At 28.0% G+C, this 21,607-nt stretch overlaps 1 protein-coding gene across 1 annotated transcript; it reads right to left on the bottom strand.

Annotated features, from left to right (window-relative positions):
* Window positions 1–574: 574 nt before the first annotated feature.
* LOC100212570 (peptidyl-prolyl cis-trans isomerase-like 3) lies at window positions 575–21,590 on the bottom strand. The gene is made up of 7 exons (XM_065790717.1): window positions 21,411–21,590; window positions 21,178–21,252; window positions 21,053–21,105; window positions 20,900–20,940; window positions 20,663–20,730; window positions 17,663–17,781; window positions 575–964 (listed from the first exon to the last, which is right to left on the bottom strand). The coding sequence occupies exons 1-7, from the start codon at window positions 21,411–21,413 to the stop codon at window positions 838–840; spliced, it is 486 nt and encodes a 161-aa protein (XP_065646789.1). The 5' UTR covers window positions 21,414–21,590; the 3' UTR covers window positions 575–837.
* Between the last annotated feature and the right edge of the window lie 17 nt (window positions 21,591–21,607).

Raw genomic sequence — 21,607 nt, 5'->3', positions numbered from 1 at the left:
TATCCAAGTGATCCCCATAGTGTGGGCTATCATTCCACAAAAGGGTTTTCTCGGGTCAGAAAGTCAAGGTTAGAACCCATTTTATAACACTGTGAGGTTGATTGGTAGAAAAGACGACGAATGAAGTCTTTCTACCAAAACTTTACATTCAAAAATTGAAACGTGCACAGGAGGCGAACATTGTAAGGTTTGCCCGACTGAGATGGCCGAGGCTAATACTAAAGGAAAAAGAAAATGTTTGAAATTAAAAAATATTAACTTATTTAACAGCAATTTTCCGACAAAGACCCGCAACGCCTATATGAAATAAAGTATTATCTTGCATAATTTATGGAAAACATTTTTTTATGAGTTTATTTATTAACGGTCACAAAACGAAATTTAAGCAAAAAAATATTAGGGTTTTATGAAATTTTTGTTCAATGGCCTCTACGTCGATTGCTATACCAATCTTCATTTTTTCTCTTCCAGTAACTTCCAACTTTAATTAGTGGTTGCTTACAGCCTTGTTGGAAGCGAAGATGTTTGAAACAAAAAAAAAAATTACTTTGTTTCAAATGAACTCATAGCAATTGAAAAAATAACTGATGCGCCGCTAGTGAGGGGACTTTTTACTCCTTAAAATCTTTTTAAATTAATCTTAAAACTGATTTAAAATAAGTACAAAGTACACATCTAAAATAAAATATTAGGAATAATTATTTAAATAATTTAATGTACGCTTATATGCAGTATGATTTTTTGTTTCACTTTTTAAGTTATATTTAAAAAAATAGTTTTAATGCCGTATAAGGTCATCGTCTTTTTTCTTTTTTTAAATTTGTTTTAATATTCCAGTCAACCAGCAATAGGATTCGCATGTATTTCAACTTGGTTTATACGCACTTCTTCTAGAGGCCGAAAATTCTTTTCGTTTACTTGAAGTTTCTCTAAATCGTCTAAAACATCCCATCCGTCGATTACTCTAAAACAAACGAATTTAACTTTTGTCAGTTTTAATTGGCCATAGTTTAAAAACCTGAGAAAACTGATCGTTTATATTAAAATTTCATAGTAATATCGAATATAGTTTAAAAACGTCCCCCGCCCACACACAATTAAGTTATGTTATTAAAATTATTGTGTCGTTTTTATGAGTATTGTTGAAAGCATAAAACACACGTAAGTAAAACTATTTTTGGTGCTTGTGTAATAAGTTGCTCTGAACTGAAATATTAAACAAGTACAGGAAATAGTTAGTACTTATGTGTTTTATGTCTTAATCATTATTATGTATTTTTTGCATTTCAAAGTCTTTTTAATTAATTTTATATTTAAGAGCGACTTTCTGAAAGAATCAGCCAAAACGCTAAATTTTTAGAGTGACCTCTTTCAAAATCGCTTTTAATGTCATTGCTATTCATACTAGAAGCTCAATTCCAAAATTAAAAAAAAATAGTAATTAGTTCTCTAGATGTCAAAGTTTGACTAAATTTCTCGAAATATTGACCAAATGGCTTAGAAGGCATTTTTGAACTGAAAAAAAAGAAGCAAAGTAAATACTTTAAAAGGAGTATTCCCCTTGATTATTATTTATTGACTAGTTCAGACCAAAAATTAATAAAATTGGTAAAGGAAATTTTTTTCTTTGTCTAATTATCATGATTCAAAATACACGAAAAATTATTATTTTTGTCGTTTTTGATCTTCGTTTTCATTCAAAGCCGCAATTACCCCATAATTTTTTCCTGGTATTATAAATCTCTATCTAGTTAAGTACCTCAAAGTATAAAAACACTTATGGGAAAGTAAAAGCTTGACCGCAAAATCGAACTCAAAAGCGATATTCTAATCTTTTTACGCTTTGATTGTGACATGATAATGGTTAAAGTTCTGGGTTTGCAAAAATTGTATGAGACGTAACGTAACGTAAACATATTTCAATTATTTATCAGATAGAAGAATAATAATTGTGGGGTATATTTGAGAGTTATTGAAAAAAACGTACATGTTGTTTTACAATAAATTTATTCTTAGAGAAACCATTTTTTTAAAAGCTTATTTCTTTATTAGTTTATTAACTTCTTCAAAATCATTTGTTGCTAAGAAGTAATCACCGTGGTGATTAATTGGAGTTGGAGGACTTATTTTACATAAGACATCTTCATCTGAATATACCATGCTATCTTTCTGATTAGGCCGTTGATAACTATTTTTTCCAAAAGAAACACTTTTCATGCAGCCGATTAAAGTACCAACTTCAATTATCTGAAAATATTTAAACACAAAATTTATGGATAAATGAAACTTATCATTTCTAAAATAAATAATCATTTTAGCTTTACTAACATTACAACATGTTTTAATATTGTTGTTGATGTAATGTTAGCTTTTTACTTAGTTTTATAAAGTTTTTGGTTTAACAATATATACAAAATTTTCACCTCAACAAATCCTGGATACCATTGGTTTTTGTGAACAACTGCCACTCAATCATCTTTCAACCATATAACAGAAAGTTCGGTTGCAAGTTTATGTATTTCTCGGCTTCTTCATTTTCAAGTTCATTGTTATCGCCTTCTTCATTAGTCGGAGCAGTCAACTTTCCAATTCTTACTCCATCTAGAGAACAAAGATCTTATTTGTTGGCTTGAAATAAACTCATCAGCTGTAAGATCTTTTACCTCTTCTGGTGACATCTTGTTTTCTGTATTTTCTCCATTTATGAAGTATTCATAAAGAAGTTTATGCAGCTTAATAGAAAAACGAAAAGTCTTCCTTGTTGGCAATGCCCAACCTAATTGATGGAACTTTTGAGAATATATATTTTTTATTGGGACATGCGTGATCTTAACCGATGCGGTTATAGAATTAGAATGAACTTACAAAGTTGCTTTCAACTTTTCAGTATAAACTTGTTTAACATTATCTAAAAAAGAAGATTGTTCAGATCTTTTGTGCTCTGTCAGCATATGCTCGATTATTCGATTACAAGATTGTTCAGATCTTTTGTGCTCTGTCAGCATATGCTCGATTATTCGATTGCAAGATTATTCAGATCTTTTGTGCTCTGTCAGCATATGCTCTTCTAACTCAATAACAGTTTCAAAAGATTCAATACAACCAGTCTCCTGGCAAAAATGTAGTGTATTTAAACCACAATTTTTTTTCTACTTTTTTCCACTGAGGATTTTTCTCTGAAAGCTTCTTTCAGTACTTGTGAATGAAACAAGCAATTCAATTGATGGTTCAACTGAAAGGTTGTTGTAAAGCACTTTAACTCCATCTCCAATTTCATAGTATTGCCACAAAGTCATGTATTTTTCTTGGAACTCATAGGAGTGGTATTTACTTATATTTGGAATTTGAAAGTAACATTCTCGATTTTTTCTACACTAACCGTTTTTGACGCCATAACCATATTTTACTGCTTTTCAACATCTTCTACTGTTATTTTGTCATTGCCAGCATCTACGTAACTTCTTAGTATTGTTTTAGCCAATGCACTTTCCCTATCGCATTGGTCTTTTCCACAGCAAGGCTCATTAAAGTCGTACCGTAGAAGTTTAAAGTTCTTGTTTTGGCAGAGTAAGTGTGTACATAGATTCAACTGAATAGTTAGCATGATAACAGTTATCCGATTATGCAAAAGTATTCACTACTTCTGGCTCATCTAGGCGAAACTGATTTATAACTGATTCAGCAATAGAGATTACAGAGGAAACACTTTGATCGCAGCGATATAAAATTGTTAGGTAAACATGCTTTTTAAGAATGTCATTCTTTTTGGCAAAAAAAACACATCTATATGCATACTTATGCCTTTCTTTCCAAAGTAGTCCTTCTAACCCTCTCTAAACTTCATGGGTAATGTCTTTTATGAATAGTCTTTCAATTAAAATGCTATTTTGTCATCTAGTTGTTTATATGCATCATTCTTTGCCTTTTTCTGTTGTGCATCTCTTAAGAGGTGTTTCATATACTCTGTGATGCTGTCTATTGATACTTTAATGTCATATAATACACCAACATATTTAGTTTTTAAATACCTTTTTGATAATTCAAGTTTCTCAACAGTTGATTTTTTATTGAATATATTTGCGAATTGTTCAAGTGTTGCAAATGCATTCATCCCAGCAGCAGCCGTATCATTTAAACCAGCCAGGGATTTTCTATAAGATGGTTTAATTCCATTTAGTATCCGCATTAAACTTGAGTTGGACAGAGGCTCGTACGCAATTTCTTTGCAACTTTTCTTATATAAAGCAATGGTGTGCCTGTTTTTTGCTGTTAAAATGGCACTAGCTACAGCTTCAACGTCACCACTGTCATACTTGGAAATACCATAAGAAACGTCTTGTAACAGTCCACTTAAAAAGATGAAATCTAAAAAATGTTCACATTTTGGAATCGAAAGTCTGCTTCTTGTAAATAAATTCTTTTGGAGTAGTACAAAACCTTTTTGTGAGGCTTTTTATTTTCTGGCCTATTTTATATTTTGTGCACTTAAATGTGTTGCACAAAAATTGCTTTGTGTATTTATTATGATCAATAAATGGCAAAATTACAAGTTGACTTGTTGTATCACTCTTTTTATACACTTCTACAAGTTTTTTAATTTCATTAAGAACTTCTCTTTTGGCATTTTCATCACTTTCAAGCACTTTTAAAAACTCTTCCAATTGACCAAGCGCATTAGATTCTGAAAATATTTTTCTGAAATTTTTTTCCATACGTTTATATTTATTTTGCATTTGTTGCTTTGTGGATTCATTGATAAGCTCAAATTTTCTTTTAAACTGGAATTTAATTGGACTGGTCTCGAGACATACTGTGATATATTCTCTGATTTCATTTGAAGTATTAGGTTCTTCTTGATTTTGTAAAAACTCATCTGGTATATAATCAATATCAGTAGCTGTTGATATAGATTCGTGTTCAGTTATTATTTTTGTTTCTTTATTCCTTGTCTCGGAATAGTATTCTTTTCGATGACGATTGAATATAATTGAATCAATTGGAATGTATGAATTATAATGGGAAGATATTTGAAGTGTCATAGATATTGGTGCAGGTTGCCCTAATAATGCTTTCTTCCCTGTTTGTACTTTGAGATTAGGGTGCATACATTTTTTTCTTTGTTTCCATCCTATTCTTAATGTGTAGCGATGATTTGCACATATTTTCTCTGTATTAAAATTTCTGCTTAAACGATTTTCAATTAGAGATTTTTCGTTTCAATCACCTGCTAGCTCTTTAAGACCTTAAAAAAATTTCATTATTTTACAGCTTTCTTTATTTTGATTCAAAAACTAATTAATAAAAACTAATTATTAGGATTTACAAGTTACAGTTATAAATCTATTTAATCACGAGTTTTTACAAAAATAGCATAATATTATTTTACCTTTAGGTTGGTAAGATGTGGTTGTATATTTTTAGTGAGTTGGCTTGTTTCAAACATTTTATCTACATTTAAAGTAGGTTGCATGTAAGGTCCACAATTATTCCGTTCAAAGCAACAACACGTGTTGTGAGAAATATTTTTTAAAGACATTTAATCAAAATGTAAAAAAATCTTAACTAACTCTAAATACGCAAATGAGATTTATAATAATATAAAATAAACATACTCAAAATCAAAATCAGGAAACATGTTCGGAGTAAAAATTATACTAAAAAAATATGATAAAGTAACGAGGAAACATATTGAATTCAAGCGCTTATAAATAAATATAGAAGCACCAAGAAAATATCTACACTATTTATGTTATTTTTTCTGAACTAATGCAATACCCCATAAGTGTTTTTTATAAATAAGGTAGATTAAAGGTCAATACAAGTTTTTTTAAATTGAATTTTACAGAGAACCAGGGTTTAAACTATTATCATGTCACAATCAATGCGTAAAAAGATTAGAATATTGTTTTTGAGTTCAATTTTGCACCAAAGCTTTTGCTTCTCCATAAGTGTTTTTATACTTTTAGGTACTTAACTAGATAAAGATTTAAAATACCAAAAAAAAAACAGTGGGATAATCGCGGCTTTGAATGAAAACAAAGATCAAAAATGACAAAAAAAAATCATTTTTTGTGTATTTTAAAGCATGATATTTAGACAAAGAAAAAAATTTCCTTTACAATTTTTATTATTTTTGGTCTGAACTAGCCAATAAACAATAATCAAGTGGAATACTTGTTGTAAAGTATTTACTTTGCTTTTTTTTTGAGTTCGACACCATTTGGTCAATATTTCTAAAAGTTTAGTCAAACTTTGACATCTAATATCTAGAGAACCAATTAATATTTTTTAAAAAATTTTTGGAATTAAGCTTCAAGAAAGAATAGCAACAACATATTAAAAAATTAGCAATTTTGAAGAGGGTTGTATTGAGCTCTGTCTGATTCTTACAGAAAGTCGCTCTTAATAAAGTAAATTTTTAAAGAAAAGAATTTTTATAAAAATAAACATAGAACATTACTAACATATATTATCCATGCATTTTAGTTTTTTCTAAAATGTCAAATAAAACTGTTGTTGACAAATATTCAAAAGCATGGACAAAAAATTTAGTTTTATTTGAAAAACGTATAACATCAAGATTTGGTCTACCTTTTATTGAAAAACCATTACACTCATTTAATAGAATGTTAAAAAAAACTTTTATTATTGGACGTTACAACTACCTGGCATCAATTGAAAAAAGTAGAAAAAAAAGAGTAAAGTTAATTGCTGTCGAAATATGTAAATTATGGAACAAACTCAACTTTCCAAGTATTTTTAAATAATCAGTTGGAAGAAAAATTGAAAAGGTTATAGAAAAAAATGACAAATATCTTAAAAAGCCTGGCGAAAAGGAAGAATACTCTGTCTTTAGAGATCTTTTTGATATCACCAATATTGAGGACATGTGGCTTAGTCTGGAAGATAAAAAATTTTATAACATACAATTATTAAGTTCAGGAGAAGTTGGTCACAGTACTAACACACAAGTGTCATTACATCCTTCAAAAGTCAGATTTTGTAATGCAAAAGATACAACTTTGACAAGCAAAGTAAATAATTTTCAAGTTAGCAGCTCAACTGCATCAGAAGAAAGTGGTTCAGATTTAGATTCAAAAGACAATTACAAAACAGTCGAAATTAAAAAATCAAGAAAGAGAGTATACAATAGAGCCAAGTTAGCATCTAATCTTGTGATAACTGAATCTTTAAGTATAAATAAATTAGCTAGAATCTGTAAAAAGTTATATGAAAAAGGTATTGAAATAGAAAGTCCAAGTCAGACAGGAATATGGAGATCAACTATAAGGCAAGGGGAAAGAAAGAAGAAAATTATTACTAAAATAGTACAAGAAGAACATTTCTGCCTACATTTTGACGGAAAGAAAATAAACAAGACTGAATACCAAGTTCTGATACTTCAAAATGAGAATAATAAAATCAATTAAGGAATTTTTAAATACGAAAGTAGAAAATCCCATGATAATTTTGAAGCTTTAAAAAAATTGTTAATGATTTTGATCCATGGAAATATATTACAATCAGAGGCAATTCTACAAACAAAATGAGGGGGGGGGGGGTGAATCCTTAAAAAGTACTGACTGGCTTCTAAAAAAAAAGAAAGTCCTCAAAACTAAAATTTAACTGGCTGAATTGTGTTAACTACCAGACTAGCCGACTAAAATCGTGAAAAAACCAACCATAACTTGAAAATCACCTTCTTCGAGGGGAGAGGTGGATGGGAGTGTAACCCCCAACACCCCTTCTGTAAAATTGCCTCAGATTACAATGATTATATGTAACACAATAGCAGTAAACACAGCAAAATTAAATGGTATAGTTGTAAAAATACAAATGGAAATGGAAACCAGAGGCTTTACTAAACCACAATATTTAGGATGTGAGCATCATATACTGGATCTCATTCTAAAATATGTTTTGGATCATTTTATAAATTATAAATCAAACTCCTGGTTTTGATTATAAATTTGTAAAGAATTTAACCAAAAATTATAAAAATCTTCAAAAAAATTATTCATATGAAGCTGAGCCTAATTACTACATAAACCTAGGATGACAAGATGACTTCAAACTCCTTTATGAGTTATGTGAAGCTTTTTGTTACCTCAAGAATCAAAAAAGATTAACAAAAATTAGGTGGCATAAGCTTCCTCCATTGCACAGTGCAAGATGGAACTCTAGAGCTTCATATGTTCTTACTGCCCAATTTCTTATACCAACATGGAGGTGTGAACTTGAAAGTGCAGCAACCTTTATTGTAAATCCGTGGAAAAAACTTTGGTTCAGCAAACAATTATTTGATGATAAATCGTATGACCATATGCTAGACGCATTGACTAAACTTAAGTGTACAGCTGCTTTAAAGTGCTTTATGAAAAACTGGAGCAAAGTAGATAGTGCACTTTATATTCCAAGGACAAGCATCATTGCTGAACAAGGTGTTAAATTAATGGAAGATCTCCTTAAAAATTCAAAAAAATGGGAATATCCAAACATGAAATTTATTGGAAAGAATAACCTGTGAAGTATTTAACTAACTTGCAGAAAATAATTACTTTTATTGATCCACTTAGGTGACATGTAGTTTTTAAATACTAAATATAATTTATAGTTTGTTTTATTTATTTTTGTGGCTATTTATAAATGTGTGGGAAATAAGCTTTACATTTCCACATGTAATATATGAAAAATCATATTATTAACTAGGGCTAAAAGTTAATAATATGGAAAATCATATTATTAACTTTTAGTAGACCAATAACTTATAACTCGCTTTAAAAAAATGCAATTACTGCGCAATTAGCGAATGTCTATTTCTCAACAGGCAGCAATAGGAATAAAGTTAGGAGAAATTTTCCGCACTTTATTTCCCCCATTTTATATGTTAAAAATATCTGCATTTTCCCCGTGTTCTCAATAACATATTGTAATATAAATTGTTCATTCACTGATATAATTGCAGCATTTGTGCTATACTTGACATTACCTGAAGAAGACACTACAGAAAATAAATTTAGGAGTCCAGATTAAAATTATGCAGGGTGGAAGAGGAAAGGAGAAGGAGGTTTATAAACATATAACAGTAGCATTTATTTTATATAAACGCTACTGTTTATATATATATATATATATATATATATATATATATATATATATATATATATATATATATATATATATATATATATATATATATATATATATATATATTAGCCAATCCCATAATTTTTTTTCAATAATTAATTTTCATGTGGATTGGCTAATGAGTGGCGTAGAGGTCATATTTATATGAAAATTTTTTTATTTTTTATTTTTTCTGATAGCATTTGCGCCGATTGTTGGAAGTTATGCTTTTTATGATTTTTGACTAAATTTAAAGCAATTTCCAAGTATTGACGCGAATAGATTCTGATTTCAAATCCAGTTAATTTGTTCAACGATATTTTTTTAATGTGTTCCTGTACCAAAAAAAACACTGTGCTTAATAATTTAAGAAATATGTTGTACTTATCTTTTACTGATTAGAATAGATAAATTAACACTTAGGCTATTGTAAAGTGACTTTTGTTGATCTTTGACATTCTCCTCAGTCACACAACATTTATGATTTTTACCTCATTTCGGTATCAAATGATATTTTTTTAAAAAATACTGTTACTGAGTCTTGGATCAAACAAATCCAAATCCAAAATGGTTTCCTTGAAAGATTGGGTAAAGGACTTTCAATCTTTTGTTGCAAATAAAACTAGATCAAAACGTATCAATGTGATTCAAAAATACATATACATATTTTTTCTGTGGTTATTTTAGGTGCTCCAAGTAGATCTAATGGTCGCATCACAGAGCACCGCAGAAGAGTATTTAATTTGAAAGTTTACACTTGCTTTATGTAAAAAAAAAAAGCCTAGAGTAGGCATTGAACCACAGATCAGTGAAGGCTCCAGCATTTTTTGGTGTTTGAGATAGCTAACAGACCTGGTGTATACTCCAAACATTTGTATGTTTATACTTAATGAGGCTTTGCAAAATATTGCGATGATTGGAGGCTGGGAACAAAAAATCCCTAAAATTTCATCCTCCCTGCCTCAAACATGAAAGCAACAAGTTGGTAAAACATTTTTTTTCCTATTCTTAACTAGGTTTATATTCATCGATAAATTTTAAGTTTCATAGTATTATTTCTCAGCGTTCATAAATTATGACCCTATAAAGTTTAAACCCTCCTCAATTTGAGGAGGTTACAAATTTCATATGATCATAATTATTGTATGCTGAGAGATTGTAAAACAATACTTAAAATTTATCGATGTATATAAATTTAGTTAAGAATCGCAAAAACATTATTTCATCAACTTGCTGCTCTCATGTTTGGGGCAGGGGGATAATATTTAAGGTTTTTTTTGTTCGCAGCCTCCAATCATTGCAACTTTTTAAAAAGCATAAATATTTGACATAAGTATAAACATACAAATGTTAGGATTTTGCTCTATTTTATCTCAAACACCAAAAAATGCTGGATCCATTACTGCCACATATCTCTTCTTTCTGAATCAAATTTGCTTCAGAATTCAGCGTTTAAATGCTGCAAATGTAAAATAAATACTTATATATATATACATTTTCTGCTTAAGACAAATATCTCAAGAAAATATGAAAAAAATTTTAAATGTACTTTTAAGCTTTAGAGTTTGCAGTAAGGTATCATATCAAAATTCAAATTATTAGAACGGTTCAATAATGAGAAAGCGAGAAAGCAGTCACTGCAGCTAACTCCTTGAATCCACTCTTATTTTTTTAATGGTTCTTTACAAGAACTCTTTATTTGAAGTAGCTTCTGAAGCTTCTCCAAGCTCATCACACGGTCTACATTATCTTGAAAAAAATATGCTGTAAGCGCAACAAAATTGAATTTTTAATTACAAAATATTTTTCTTAAAACAAGAAATATGTTCCTCGTTTTAAGAAAGAAATATCCTACCCTGCAATTTATTTTTAAAAACAAGAAATATATTTCTTTTTTTGAGAAATAAATTTCTTAAACTATGATCAATAGATTTTACTGTGAGTTCTGATGAGTTGTTAGCAACTTTAAAAGATTTCAAAAGTTTTAGAATTCATTGTATTCAAAAAGTCTGAGGGAGTCTCATCCGTATGCATTTTTTCAAAATATGACCTAGAATATCAAAAGATAACCGGTATTCTGGTGAAATAAACAGCTCAAGTCCTAGTGGCTTTTTAGCTGGTCTTTATCAATAAAAACTGCTTTCAAAAGGATTTCAGCTTTGATTCTATCCGTTTTTACCTCTTTTTGGACCTCCGTTTGTTTTTGAATGCAGAACTTTTTACCATTTTTATATTGTGATCTCGGTCAAAAGATGCTAACGCCAGCACCAAACACCTCTATGGTTTTACCATTATTTGAATTTCACTTCTGCAGTAGGCTCATTATACATCTGCCAATAGTCTTGCTGATCTTAAAGGTTTAAATTAAAAATAAATGCAATGTAGATAAAATAAGGTTTAAAATGACACTGCTAAAAACTTATTACATTTAATTTTGACAAGATATAATCAAAGTGCTATTTCTTTCGATTTCATTTTTATCATATTTGTACTGATTTAAAAAAAAGTCTGTCATTGGAAAAAAAAATTAGTTTAGAGTTATTTTCTTCGTATTTTACATCTCATTTTAAACCATTTTGCAAGCCATTGTTTAAAAAAAATTTGTTACTTTATGACAAATTATTCTTAAAAAATAAGACTAAAATATCAAAACTTATGAAATTAAGTTTGCTTTAAAAATTGCAGAATCAGAAAAGTCGCAGGTCAAAAACCGCGATGCCTTGGAAAGAGAACTGGAGTCAGCCATTCTATTGATCTCTTAGAGTACTTTATTACTCAGAATAAAAACCTGCATGAAATTAAAGGCGTGTGAAACAGCTCCAAATTTTATTAATTTTCACCTAATGGTCTGATTTTTTTCTGCATTTGTATGTATTTTTTTACAAATATATACAAATGTAAATAATTTTAAAATTAGAAATTTATACATTTTGCTTTTGCAAAAAGGTATTTTAAAGTAGTTTTATCTTTACCTTACTATTTTTTAACCTTTTATGGTTTTATGATATAAATAGTTTATTTGCCGGTTTAACATTTATTTACAGCCACGACTATATGAAGCTCTCCGACATGACGGCAGGAGGTTATCAAGAATAATGGTTGGCAAGGAAACTTGGCTAATCTTGAACAAAGCCCTTTTAAATAGCCAGGGCTTGAAGTAATTGAACTGTATGAGATCCAAAGCATCTAACAAATTTTTAATTGCTATGTATTGGGCCTCAACACTATTGTGTTTAAAAACCATGTTTTTTATTTTCGTAACGAATTTGTGCGTTTTTAAAATACCACTAGTTAACAAAAATAATAGTAATAAAAGTGTGCTCAATTGGTATAGATAAAAAACCTTCCATTGTTTGTAATAGCGTTATTATATAGTTAATGATTTGTAAATTTCTATTTACAAATCACTAACTATAAAATAATTGTAATTGTTTAAAAATGCCCTTAAAAACTCAAAAAATTTTAAAATTATAAACTTTAAAAGAGTGGTGCAAGTATAAATAGTCATCCAAAATAAAAAATAAAAAAATTTTATTAAGAAAATAAATTGGGAATATATATATGACACTCCGCGTATTAAAATTATATATATATATATATATATATGTGTATATATATATATATATATATATATATATATATAAATTATATAAATTTTATAAAATTATATAAAATATATATATAAATTAGGATAGTTCAAAAAACAACATTTTCGAAAAATATCTTCATTGTGTATTTTAATATGTTCTTAATAATAAATAACACTGGATTTAAAAGTATTTTGAATGAAAATTTTTTTTAAGAGTGCCTCAAGACCTTTGGGCATTTAATGGGTCTCTAATATTATTTAAAAAAAAAAAGTTTTTCAAACGTATGTTTTGTTGGGTCTCAAATAAAGCAAAATTATATAAAAATTTTAAAAATAATCATTTTATGAAAAAACTATGCTTTTAGAACTTACTGCAAATTGAAACTTTTTAACTAAAAATGAAAAAAGTGCATTTTAACAACATTTTTTGATTGTAATTGTTTTTTCAATGCTTTTTATATAGATGAAATATTTAAAAATTTGAGCTTTATATTCAGAATTAAATACAGCAATTATGCCATTCACATATCACTGATACAAAGGAAGAACAATTATTAACTTAGGTTTATTCATGAAATTCGATAAAAATATTACCTTAGATGGGCAATAAAGGAAAACTCATCGCAACACCATTTAAACTGACAGGTGATAAAGGATTGCCATTTAAACTGAGTTTTTTCAAAAAGTTTTATACTTGTCTTTTCTTTAAAAAAAAAAAGTTTCTACTTTGATGGTGCAATATCAGTGGCTTCTTTAAATTGGAATGTTTGTAAATAAAATTCAACATCATATGAACAAAAATTAATTAAATGTCCCAAATGTTGGGATTATAGGTAAAAAAGTTATATTTACTAAGTTTGTTATAAAAAGTTATATTCACTAAGAGAGTTATATTTACTAAGTTTGTGCATTTTAACAAATGCATAAAATCTTGCTGGTTAAAAACCTACAGCATATATTTACTTATAAATGTCTTTTTCAAAACATTAAAATTTTTGAAGTCATGGGGTGAAGAAGAAAAGAAAATACCGTGTAAAGGTATTTTCTTTTCTTCTTCACCCCATGTAAAGGTATTTTCTTTTTTCTTCATTTTTCTTTTATTTTTAACTAACTCATTACTTTAAATCCTATGTAATGAATTTTTAGTCAACTTTTTATTAATACCACTTCATATGACACATCATAATCACATGACTGGTCATGTGATTATGATGCTTTTTTTTTTTTTTTTTTTAAAAGTCTTGAACTATTTTTTTTCTTAGATTTTTGTTTAGATTGTGAGCATTTTTCAGATGCAAAGTTTACTTTTAATACCAAGTTTTTAATCTTTGTTTTTCAGAAGTAAAACATCAGGTTAAAAAATACTTGCGGTGAAGCAAAATCAAGACTATTATTAAGTAAATCAAGTTAATTGCATGGCAAAGTATTTAAATAACAAAAGATTTTAAATACTTTACAATGTAACAAGACTATAAGATTGCAAGCAACCACTAAATAAGTTAACAGTTAACAGAAAATAAAAAAAAGCTAAAAAGCAAGAAAGTGATCGACAGAAGACTTAAAAAAAATTATATGAGTAAGGAAAATGTGAAGAGAAAAGTCTAAAGCATTGATGTGCGCAAAAAAACAACAACAACTAAATGAACATGAAGGAGCAGTTACAGTAAATAGATGAAACTAAGCTGAATGATGAATCACATCAGATTGAGTTCTGGCTGATGGAATAAGCTTTGATAGACAGATTTTTGTAGACAGAAGATTCAACCTTATGACAATGGGACAGATGCTCAAGCATAGCAGCTAAAGCAGGTGCAGCAATATTTACAATGTGTCTATGGAAGTTGTTTAACAGGGAGAGGGCCTCATTAGAAGAACCAGTCTAAATATGAAAACTGTATTTCATACAAAGACAAATAAGAGATTTATAGAGGTGAAGAGTAAGAGTATAACAAGGAAGACAAAAAGAGGCCACCTTAGCAGAAGCTAACTTTGCAATTGATTGTATATGTGGACCAATGAAAGGTTGTTAGTTAATAAAAATCTGAGATGCAAAAAAGAGAATTTAAAACAGAATGTTATATGAACCACAACCTGTCAAGATTTTATGTAAGAAATAATTTAAGCAATGGAAGTAGGAGTGGATTGGATGTTTAACAGTGCATTAACCTGTTTATTTAGGATCCTAAATAAACAGGTTAATGCATAGGTTAAGATAAATCTTCCTGGGAAGACAGGAAGAGTGTGGTCACTAGATTCAAGAGGCAAGTTAGAGGAAATCTTTTCAATTAGTTATGTCATATACTTGGGGTAACCATGTATGAGAGCTGTAACACTAGACTTTTTTAATGACAATTTTAATTTACTTTGTGAAAGTAAATTAAAAAATCATTGGAAAGATATGAATTAGAAATAAATGAATAAGATATGCAGAGCAAAGCTTGAATTAAAATAAATAACAAAACCATGCCTATCTGAATAATAGGAGATTATAAAGTAGGTGCAATTTTTAGCAGAGAACTGACAAACATCAGCTAATTGACCATCACAATGAAAAACATGAAAAGAATCCCAATCAGCCTTAAGATGGTAGCAAGATGTGCAATGCTAAGGTGAATCATAAGGTGAAGGAGCTAAGCAAAAGAATCAATCCACAATTTTATTTTTATTCTAATTCAGTTCCAACAAGATTGCGAGCAACCACTATTAAGTTGGGAGTTACTAGAAAACAAAGAACTAACAACAATTAACAAAGAGTTAAAAAGCAAGTAAAAAGATTGGCAGAAGACTTAAAAAGTTGTAGTTTGTATGAGGAAAACACGAAGAAAGAGTTCCAAAGGAAAACATGAAGAAAGAGTTCCGAAGGGTTAAAGTGCGAGGGAAAAAACTAGACAAAGTTTATAGAGCATGCAGGGACAGATTTAGTAAAAGGATTTTGCTGAATGAGTCAAAAAAGTGTTTTGGTTGATGGAACTAGAGAATATAGTTTCTATGAGCAGCGACCATGATGTCATGATGTCATGATGACCATGATAGAATTTGTTGAAAAAAGAAAGAGATGCAACTTTAAGACAATGACAGAGAGGCTCAAGCATGGCAAATAAAGCAGGTCCAACTATGTTTACAATGTGTTTTTGGACCTTGCCTAAAAGAAAAAGACTTTGCTAAAAAGATTTTGCTTTTTTAGACTTTGCTAGAAGAGAAAGAGCATCATTAGAAGAACCAGCCCAAATAAGATAGCTCAAAAGAATATCATCAACTAACATCAAATAACATCATAGATTTGAAAATGAAGTCAAACTTAAATTAGTTTCACAAAGAGCTTATATTAAGAGAGTTAGATAAATTTTTTAAGTGGTAAGATTCAATAGATGAAAAATTACTTTGAACACCATAAATATTTGTAAATGATAAATTTGAACAATAGGGTGGTAATGATGGATTTTTCTAATACTTCAAGGTACTTTATTTATATTTTTAAAAATAAGAGAACGTTGACTCAACCAAAAGTCTAAACAATAAACTATACAGTTACCTTACTGCTAATCAACACAAAGTTGTAACAAAGGGCTTCTTATGTGGTCTTGACAATGCACACTAAAAGCGCCTACAGGGACAACTTCCATGAGTAACATGACACTGTTAATACTATAATATTATAGAGCTGTTGATAGAGTCAGTGGAATCAGCTAAGAGGCCTCCTACAAGGCAGTAGTGGGATGCAATGAACATCTACCCAAGATGAGTATTTTCATTTAGATTTTAAATCTCAAACCTTTACTCAACCAATAACCCTAAGACTCTAGCTTTAATTCAGAATTAACATCTCCTAGCCTTTGCCTAGAAAAAAAAAAATCCTACAAGACAGTAGGACATGAGACATTTTGTATTGGATTACATTAACCAGTAGCAGAGTGACCATGATGATCCTAATCCTGACATAAACTTAAATGGAAGACCTCGGAATATAAGACCTATAGCCTATATTAAATCGAAGAACCATGGATTTTGTGAGGATATATAATTTCTATTAAAAGATAATTATTATGAGTTATAATGATTCGAAGTTTTCTTTTTGATACTTTAATTTTATACATTTAATTATTTTATAATTATTTTAGTTAAAAAAAACAATCAAGTTAAAAGACACTTTTAAAACTTTAAACAATCTTTTCAGAAAGGTTATGATTTAATTTGCAGAAAAGAAAATCAAAAAATCCTTCACCTAGTAAACATTCTTCTCATTATAATATAGGATTATTTACCAAGTTATTTTTCTAATTAATTTTATTTGTTTATTATATTTTTATCTATTAAAATTTCTATATGCAGTCTTTTACTTTTAGTATTTGTTCAAGAGCTTTTTTACTATACAAAAATTTTTTAAAAAATGTAAAATTATTTACATTTTCTAATATTATAAAAAAATGAAGTTTTTTAAAAGTGTATCCTGTTGGGTCTCAAAAGAAGCAAATTTATGTAAAAATTTCAAAAATAATTATTATTTTATAAAAAAAAAATTGAGAAAAAAAATTATAATCAAAAAAATTTGTAAAAATCCATATTTTTTCTTTTTTAGTTAAAAAATGTCATTTTTTAGACAGTAAAATTTAAAATAAAAATTTTTGATAAAATTATGATATTTAATCATCCTCTCAACTTAATTTGAAGATTTTTTACTGATTATTGATTATTGAAAAAGTAAAACACCACCCGCAATACAATACACAATACACCTTACAATACTATACACAATCAAATTAATCATTTTTTTTGTCGTTCCACCCAAATTTTAGAGTTTTGAAAAGTTTCAATAGACCTTTTTTAATAAGTTTTATCAGACCTGTTAAAACCACAAAACTTTCAAAATGAAAAAATATTACTTTTTATATAAAGAAATTTTATTAGCCATCCTCAATTGAACTCCCAAAGCAAAACAGTATTTCTTACTTTCCAAATATTGTGTACTTCATATCAAGATGAGGCTGCTTAGAATACACAATAAAAAACTGGCTAGCATTTGTGTCTAAACCACTATTGGCCATTGATACTATACCACGTACGCTATGCTAAAAATATAGATAAGACTTTCAAACAATGCACATACTACATTAAGTAGTAATAAAACACTTAGGTTAAAAAAAAATACCAAAATAACTTTTGTGTTTTTGTTTGTTATAAACTTTCAAAAAAATATAAAATTTTACTTTATGGGTACTTATGGTTGGTCTCAGTGACCCAAAAAGCTAGGTATAAAAGCATTAAAATTCTGGATTGTAAAACATAAAAATTAAATAGAGGAAAAATTTACTTCTTAATTTATTATAGAATCAATATCTTTTATTTAAACAATATATTATATATTAAATGACTAAATGTTCCACCAAATTACTGAAACAGCCATAAGTGTTAAATTTGTTTCAGATTATGAATGTCTTACAACTGAAATTTTACCCAAGTATCTTTGTAACAAAGGAGTCAATCACATACAACAATTTTATTATAGATATATTGAAGATGGTTTCATAATCAAAACATTCAGATATCATTAAGTTTAAAAATTCTTTCACCAAAACAGATAATTCAATTAGTTTTACAGCAGACTTCGGCAAAGTGTTTATAAGAAATGGTAACAGTTATAAATTATTAATTTCATTTATAATATTATTATTCATTCTTGAAAACAGAAATAAAACTGACCTATATTATAAATAAACTCACTTAAACTACAACAGCCATCATTTATATTATAAAAAAAGAACATTCCTTATAATCTTGCTAAAAAAACAATTGCATTCACCTCAAATTACAAAAAGAAAAACAAAATCAAGCAGAAATAAAAATATGGCAAAAATAATGTGAATACTAATGGTGTTATTGAAAATGCTTTTTGCAATGCAAAACTCCAAAAACCAGCTGCACATGAAATCTGTACATTAAGCAGATCACAGCATATTAAGAAAAATGTGAACTTCAAATTAAAAACAATTCAAAAATCCTCTAATGATCACACTCTTCATAACCCATTGACATCCAAAGCACTCCTGTTCCAATGCTTCAATTTCTCACTTATACTTGTAGTCATGACAACATTCCTGTCTGAGTCTAATGACTTGTAGTTATGACAACATTTCAGTCTAAATCTTACAAAATTTTTCTGCAAAACACTCCTAAGCTCTCTTTATAAACAAATGTCTGTTTTCCAAACTTTCTTGTTACCAAAACTTTTTATCCACCTGCTGGAAGCATCTGTGAATTTAATTTTTCAAAACTCTAGGGATGCTTGAATTCCTTTATTGCCCAGTCTTTTTACAATCACTAGTAGAGGTTTAAACATTAATCAACAACCTCATCCAATAACTTTTGGACATTCAACATTTTGATTCTCTGATTCAACTGGTGACTTGTTAACAGTAATAATAAAAAAATTTATTTAATTTATATTAATGATAGTTTTTTCTTCTCTAAAAACATTGGCTTTTTTTGTGAAGATTTTTAAATATACATTTTGCTTTCGTCTGACAAAAATTAAAAAAAAAATTTTGTGGAATTTGTTAAAAAATTAATACTTAAATTTTTAATTTAATAATAATAATTTTTACATTCTAAAATTGATATGTAGCAAATTTCAGCGCTATTTCTTTTAACATACTAAGGACAATCCAGATGAATTAATGCACTTTAAAAATATTATATATATGAGAGTGTACTATGATTTGTGAATGTTGCATTACCCACAGACAAAAATTTAGCATGCTACAGTTCTCTTGTTTATCCTATATACATATACCCTATGAAATGTTCATATGAAATTATAGCTAAAACACCTGAAATTTTTGAGAAAATAGTTACCCAAATCATCATCAGACATAGAGTAGAATATAATCCAGCATATTATGAAAAAAATAAACAAAAATTACTCACAACATCTGGTTTATTTGGAGTAAAAACTATAGAGGAATTTAATGGAGAGTTATTGCAAAGTTAACAAAAGTAAAGGACTCATCAAAGACTGAATAAATATCAAAGACTGAATAAATGTCAATAAATAATTTTTAAAGTCTTAAAAAATTAATTGATCAAAATTAAAATAAAAACCAAATAAAATAGAAATAAATGAATAAATAAAGCTAGTTCTTAAAATAATACCAAAAAAATCAAGACAAAACCTTTAAATACCTCCCTTTAAAATAAGTCCTAGATATCACATAAAATTGATATGAACTGAGTGACTCTTTCATCTTAATAATATTTTAGATATCTCAAATAATGATGTCACAATTAAACAAAATCAGTTTTGTAAAAAAAGATTAACATTCAAAATTTATTTTCATTCAATGTTTGAAATTTAATGTAAAAGTAAAAAATTTTTATTTTAGTATTTGGTTCAAAGTTCCTAATGTTACAGATTGGAGAAAAAAAAAACATAACTTCAGAAATAGCAGATGGTTTGGAGTAAGAAAGTGAAATTTTTTAGTTCTTGAAAATAAATTTAGATTGCATTGACAAAACAAATTAAAATTAGTGGAAAACTGCTTGCTCACAATAACTTTTCAAATAAATAAGCTTTTAAAACACCACAGAATCTTTACAAACTGGTAATCTTATACACAATTTATAAACAAATATTTAATAATATCAAATATTTTAAATTCTATAAAGTGCATATAGGAAACCCAAATTTAGATTTTTTCAGAAAAAGGTTGTAAAAAAAAAAATTAATAATATTATAAATAGAATTATAATATTTATAATAATATAAAAATTGTGTGATTTTGTGACTAACACAAATTAAATACTCTTTTATAAGCATAAATAAAAGAGTACTTAAATATAATAAAATTTAATGAAACCATGCGCCATTGCACATGCGTTTTGTGAACTCTTCATGTAGTTTCATGTAAAAATAACATAAATTATTATTATACTACTTATCAACAAATAATTTACTTTTAAATGAGGTACAATTTCATCTTTGAATTTGTCTCCCCAAATGCTTTTCCCTCCTTTTCCAGTACCTTGAAGAAATAATACAAGAGTAGAAAAAATGCAAGCGAAGAAATAATACAAGAATAATAACTACTAGCTACAACTATTATACTAGGTTGGCTAGTTAAACTAAATGCCAAAAATAAATAAATAAGAAAAAGCTAAAAACTTAACAGAAAAAATAGAATTCTATAAAACCTGTTGGATCCCCTGTCTGTACCATAAAGCCTTTTATGTTTCTAAAAAAGTATTACAAAAAAAAAAAAAAAAAAAAAAATCACCTTTTATCATATACACCAAGGTCATGCTGTAAGTAATTTTTACCAGCTAATAAGAACAAAATATTCATACCTATGAAAGATACATCCATTGTAGTAGCCACTCGCGCATAGAGCAAGAAAATTCTGCAAATTCATAAAATCATTTAATTAAAAATTATTTCTTTGGAAAAATAAATATATAATTAGTATTTTTACTTCACATGTCTTTGGAGCATCTTCACAAAATAACTCAATTTTTATATTTCCATAATCTGTTTTTAGCGTAACAGCCTACAAAAAAAAAAGAAAAGAAATTATAAGACTTTACAGCAATTGCTCTTATAATAATACTTGACAAAAAACATGAAAAACATATGTATCAAAAACATATAGATTAAAAACATATATAAAGTTATTCAGAGTATTTGTTTTCTGTCAGAAACACTTACCATTTAAAAATGGCTTCTTACAGTTGAACAATACTTTATCTAATTAGCCAATAGCAATCCAGTATTTTAGACAATAGTCTTCTAAATGAATTTTGACAATTCTTGCACACAAAAAATGTAGTACAATTTAAAAAACAAGATTTATTATATCTTTTTGAAAATTGGATTCTAATGAACAGGACAACAAATGAGAAATA

Source organism: Hydra vulgaris, chromosome 02 (genome assembly GCF_038396675.1).
Source record: "Hydra vulgaris chromosome 02, alternate assembly HydraT2T_AEP".
NCBI classification, from domain to species: Eukaryota; Metazoa; Cnidaria; class Hydrozoa; order Anthoathecata; family Hydridae; genus Hydra; species Hydra vulgaris.
Note: the sequence above shows the minus strand (reverse complement) of the source record. Positions and strands in the feature narration are given on the sequence as shown.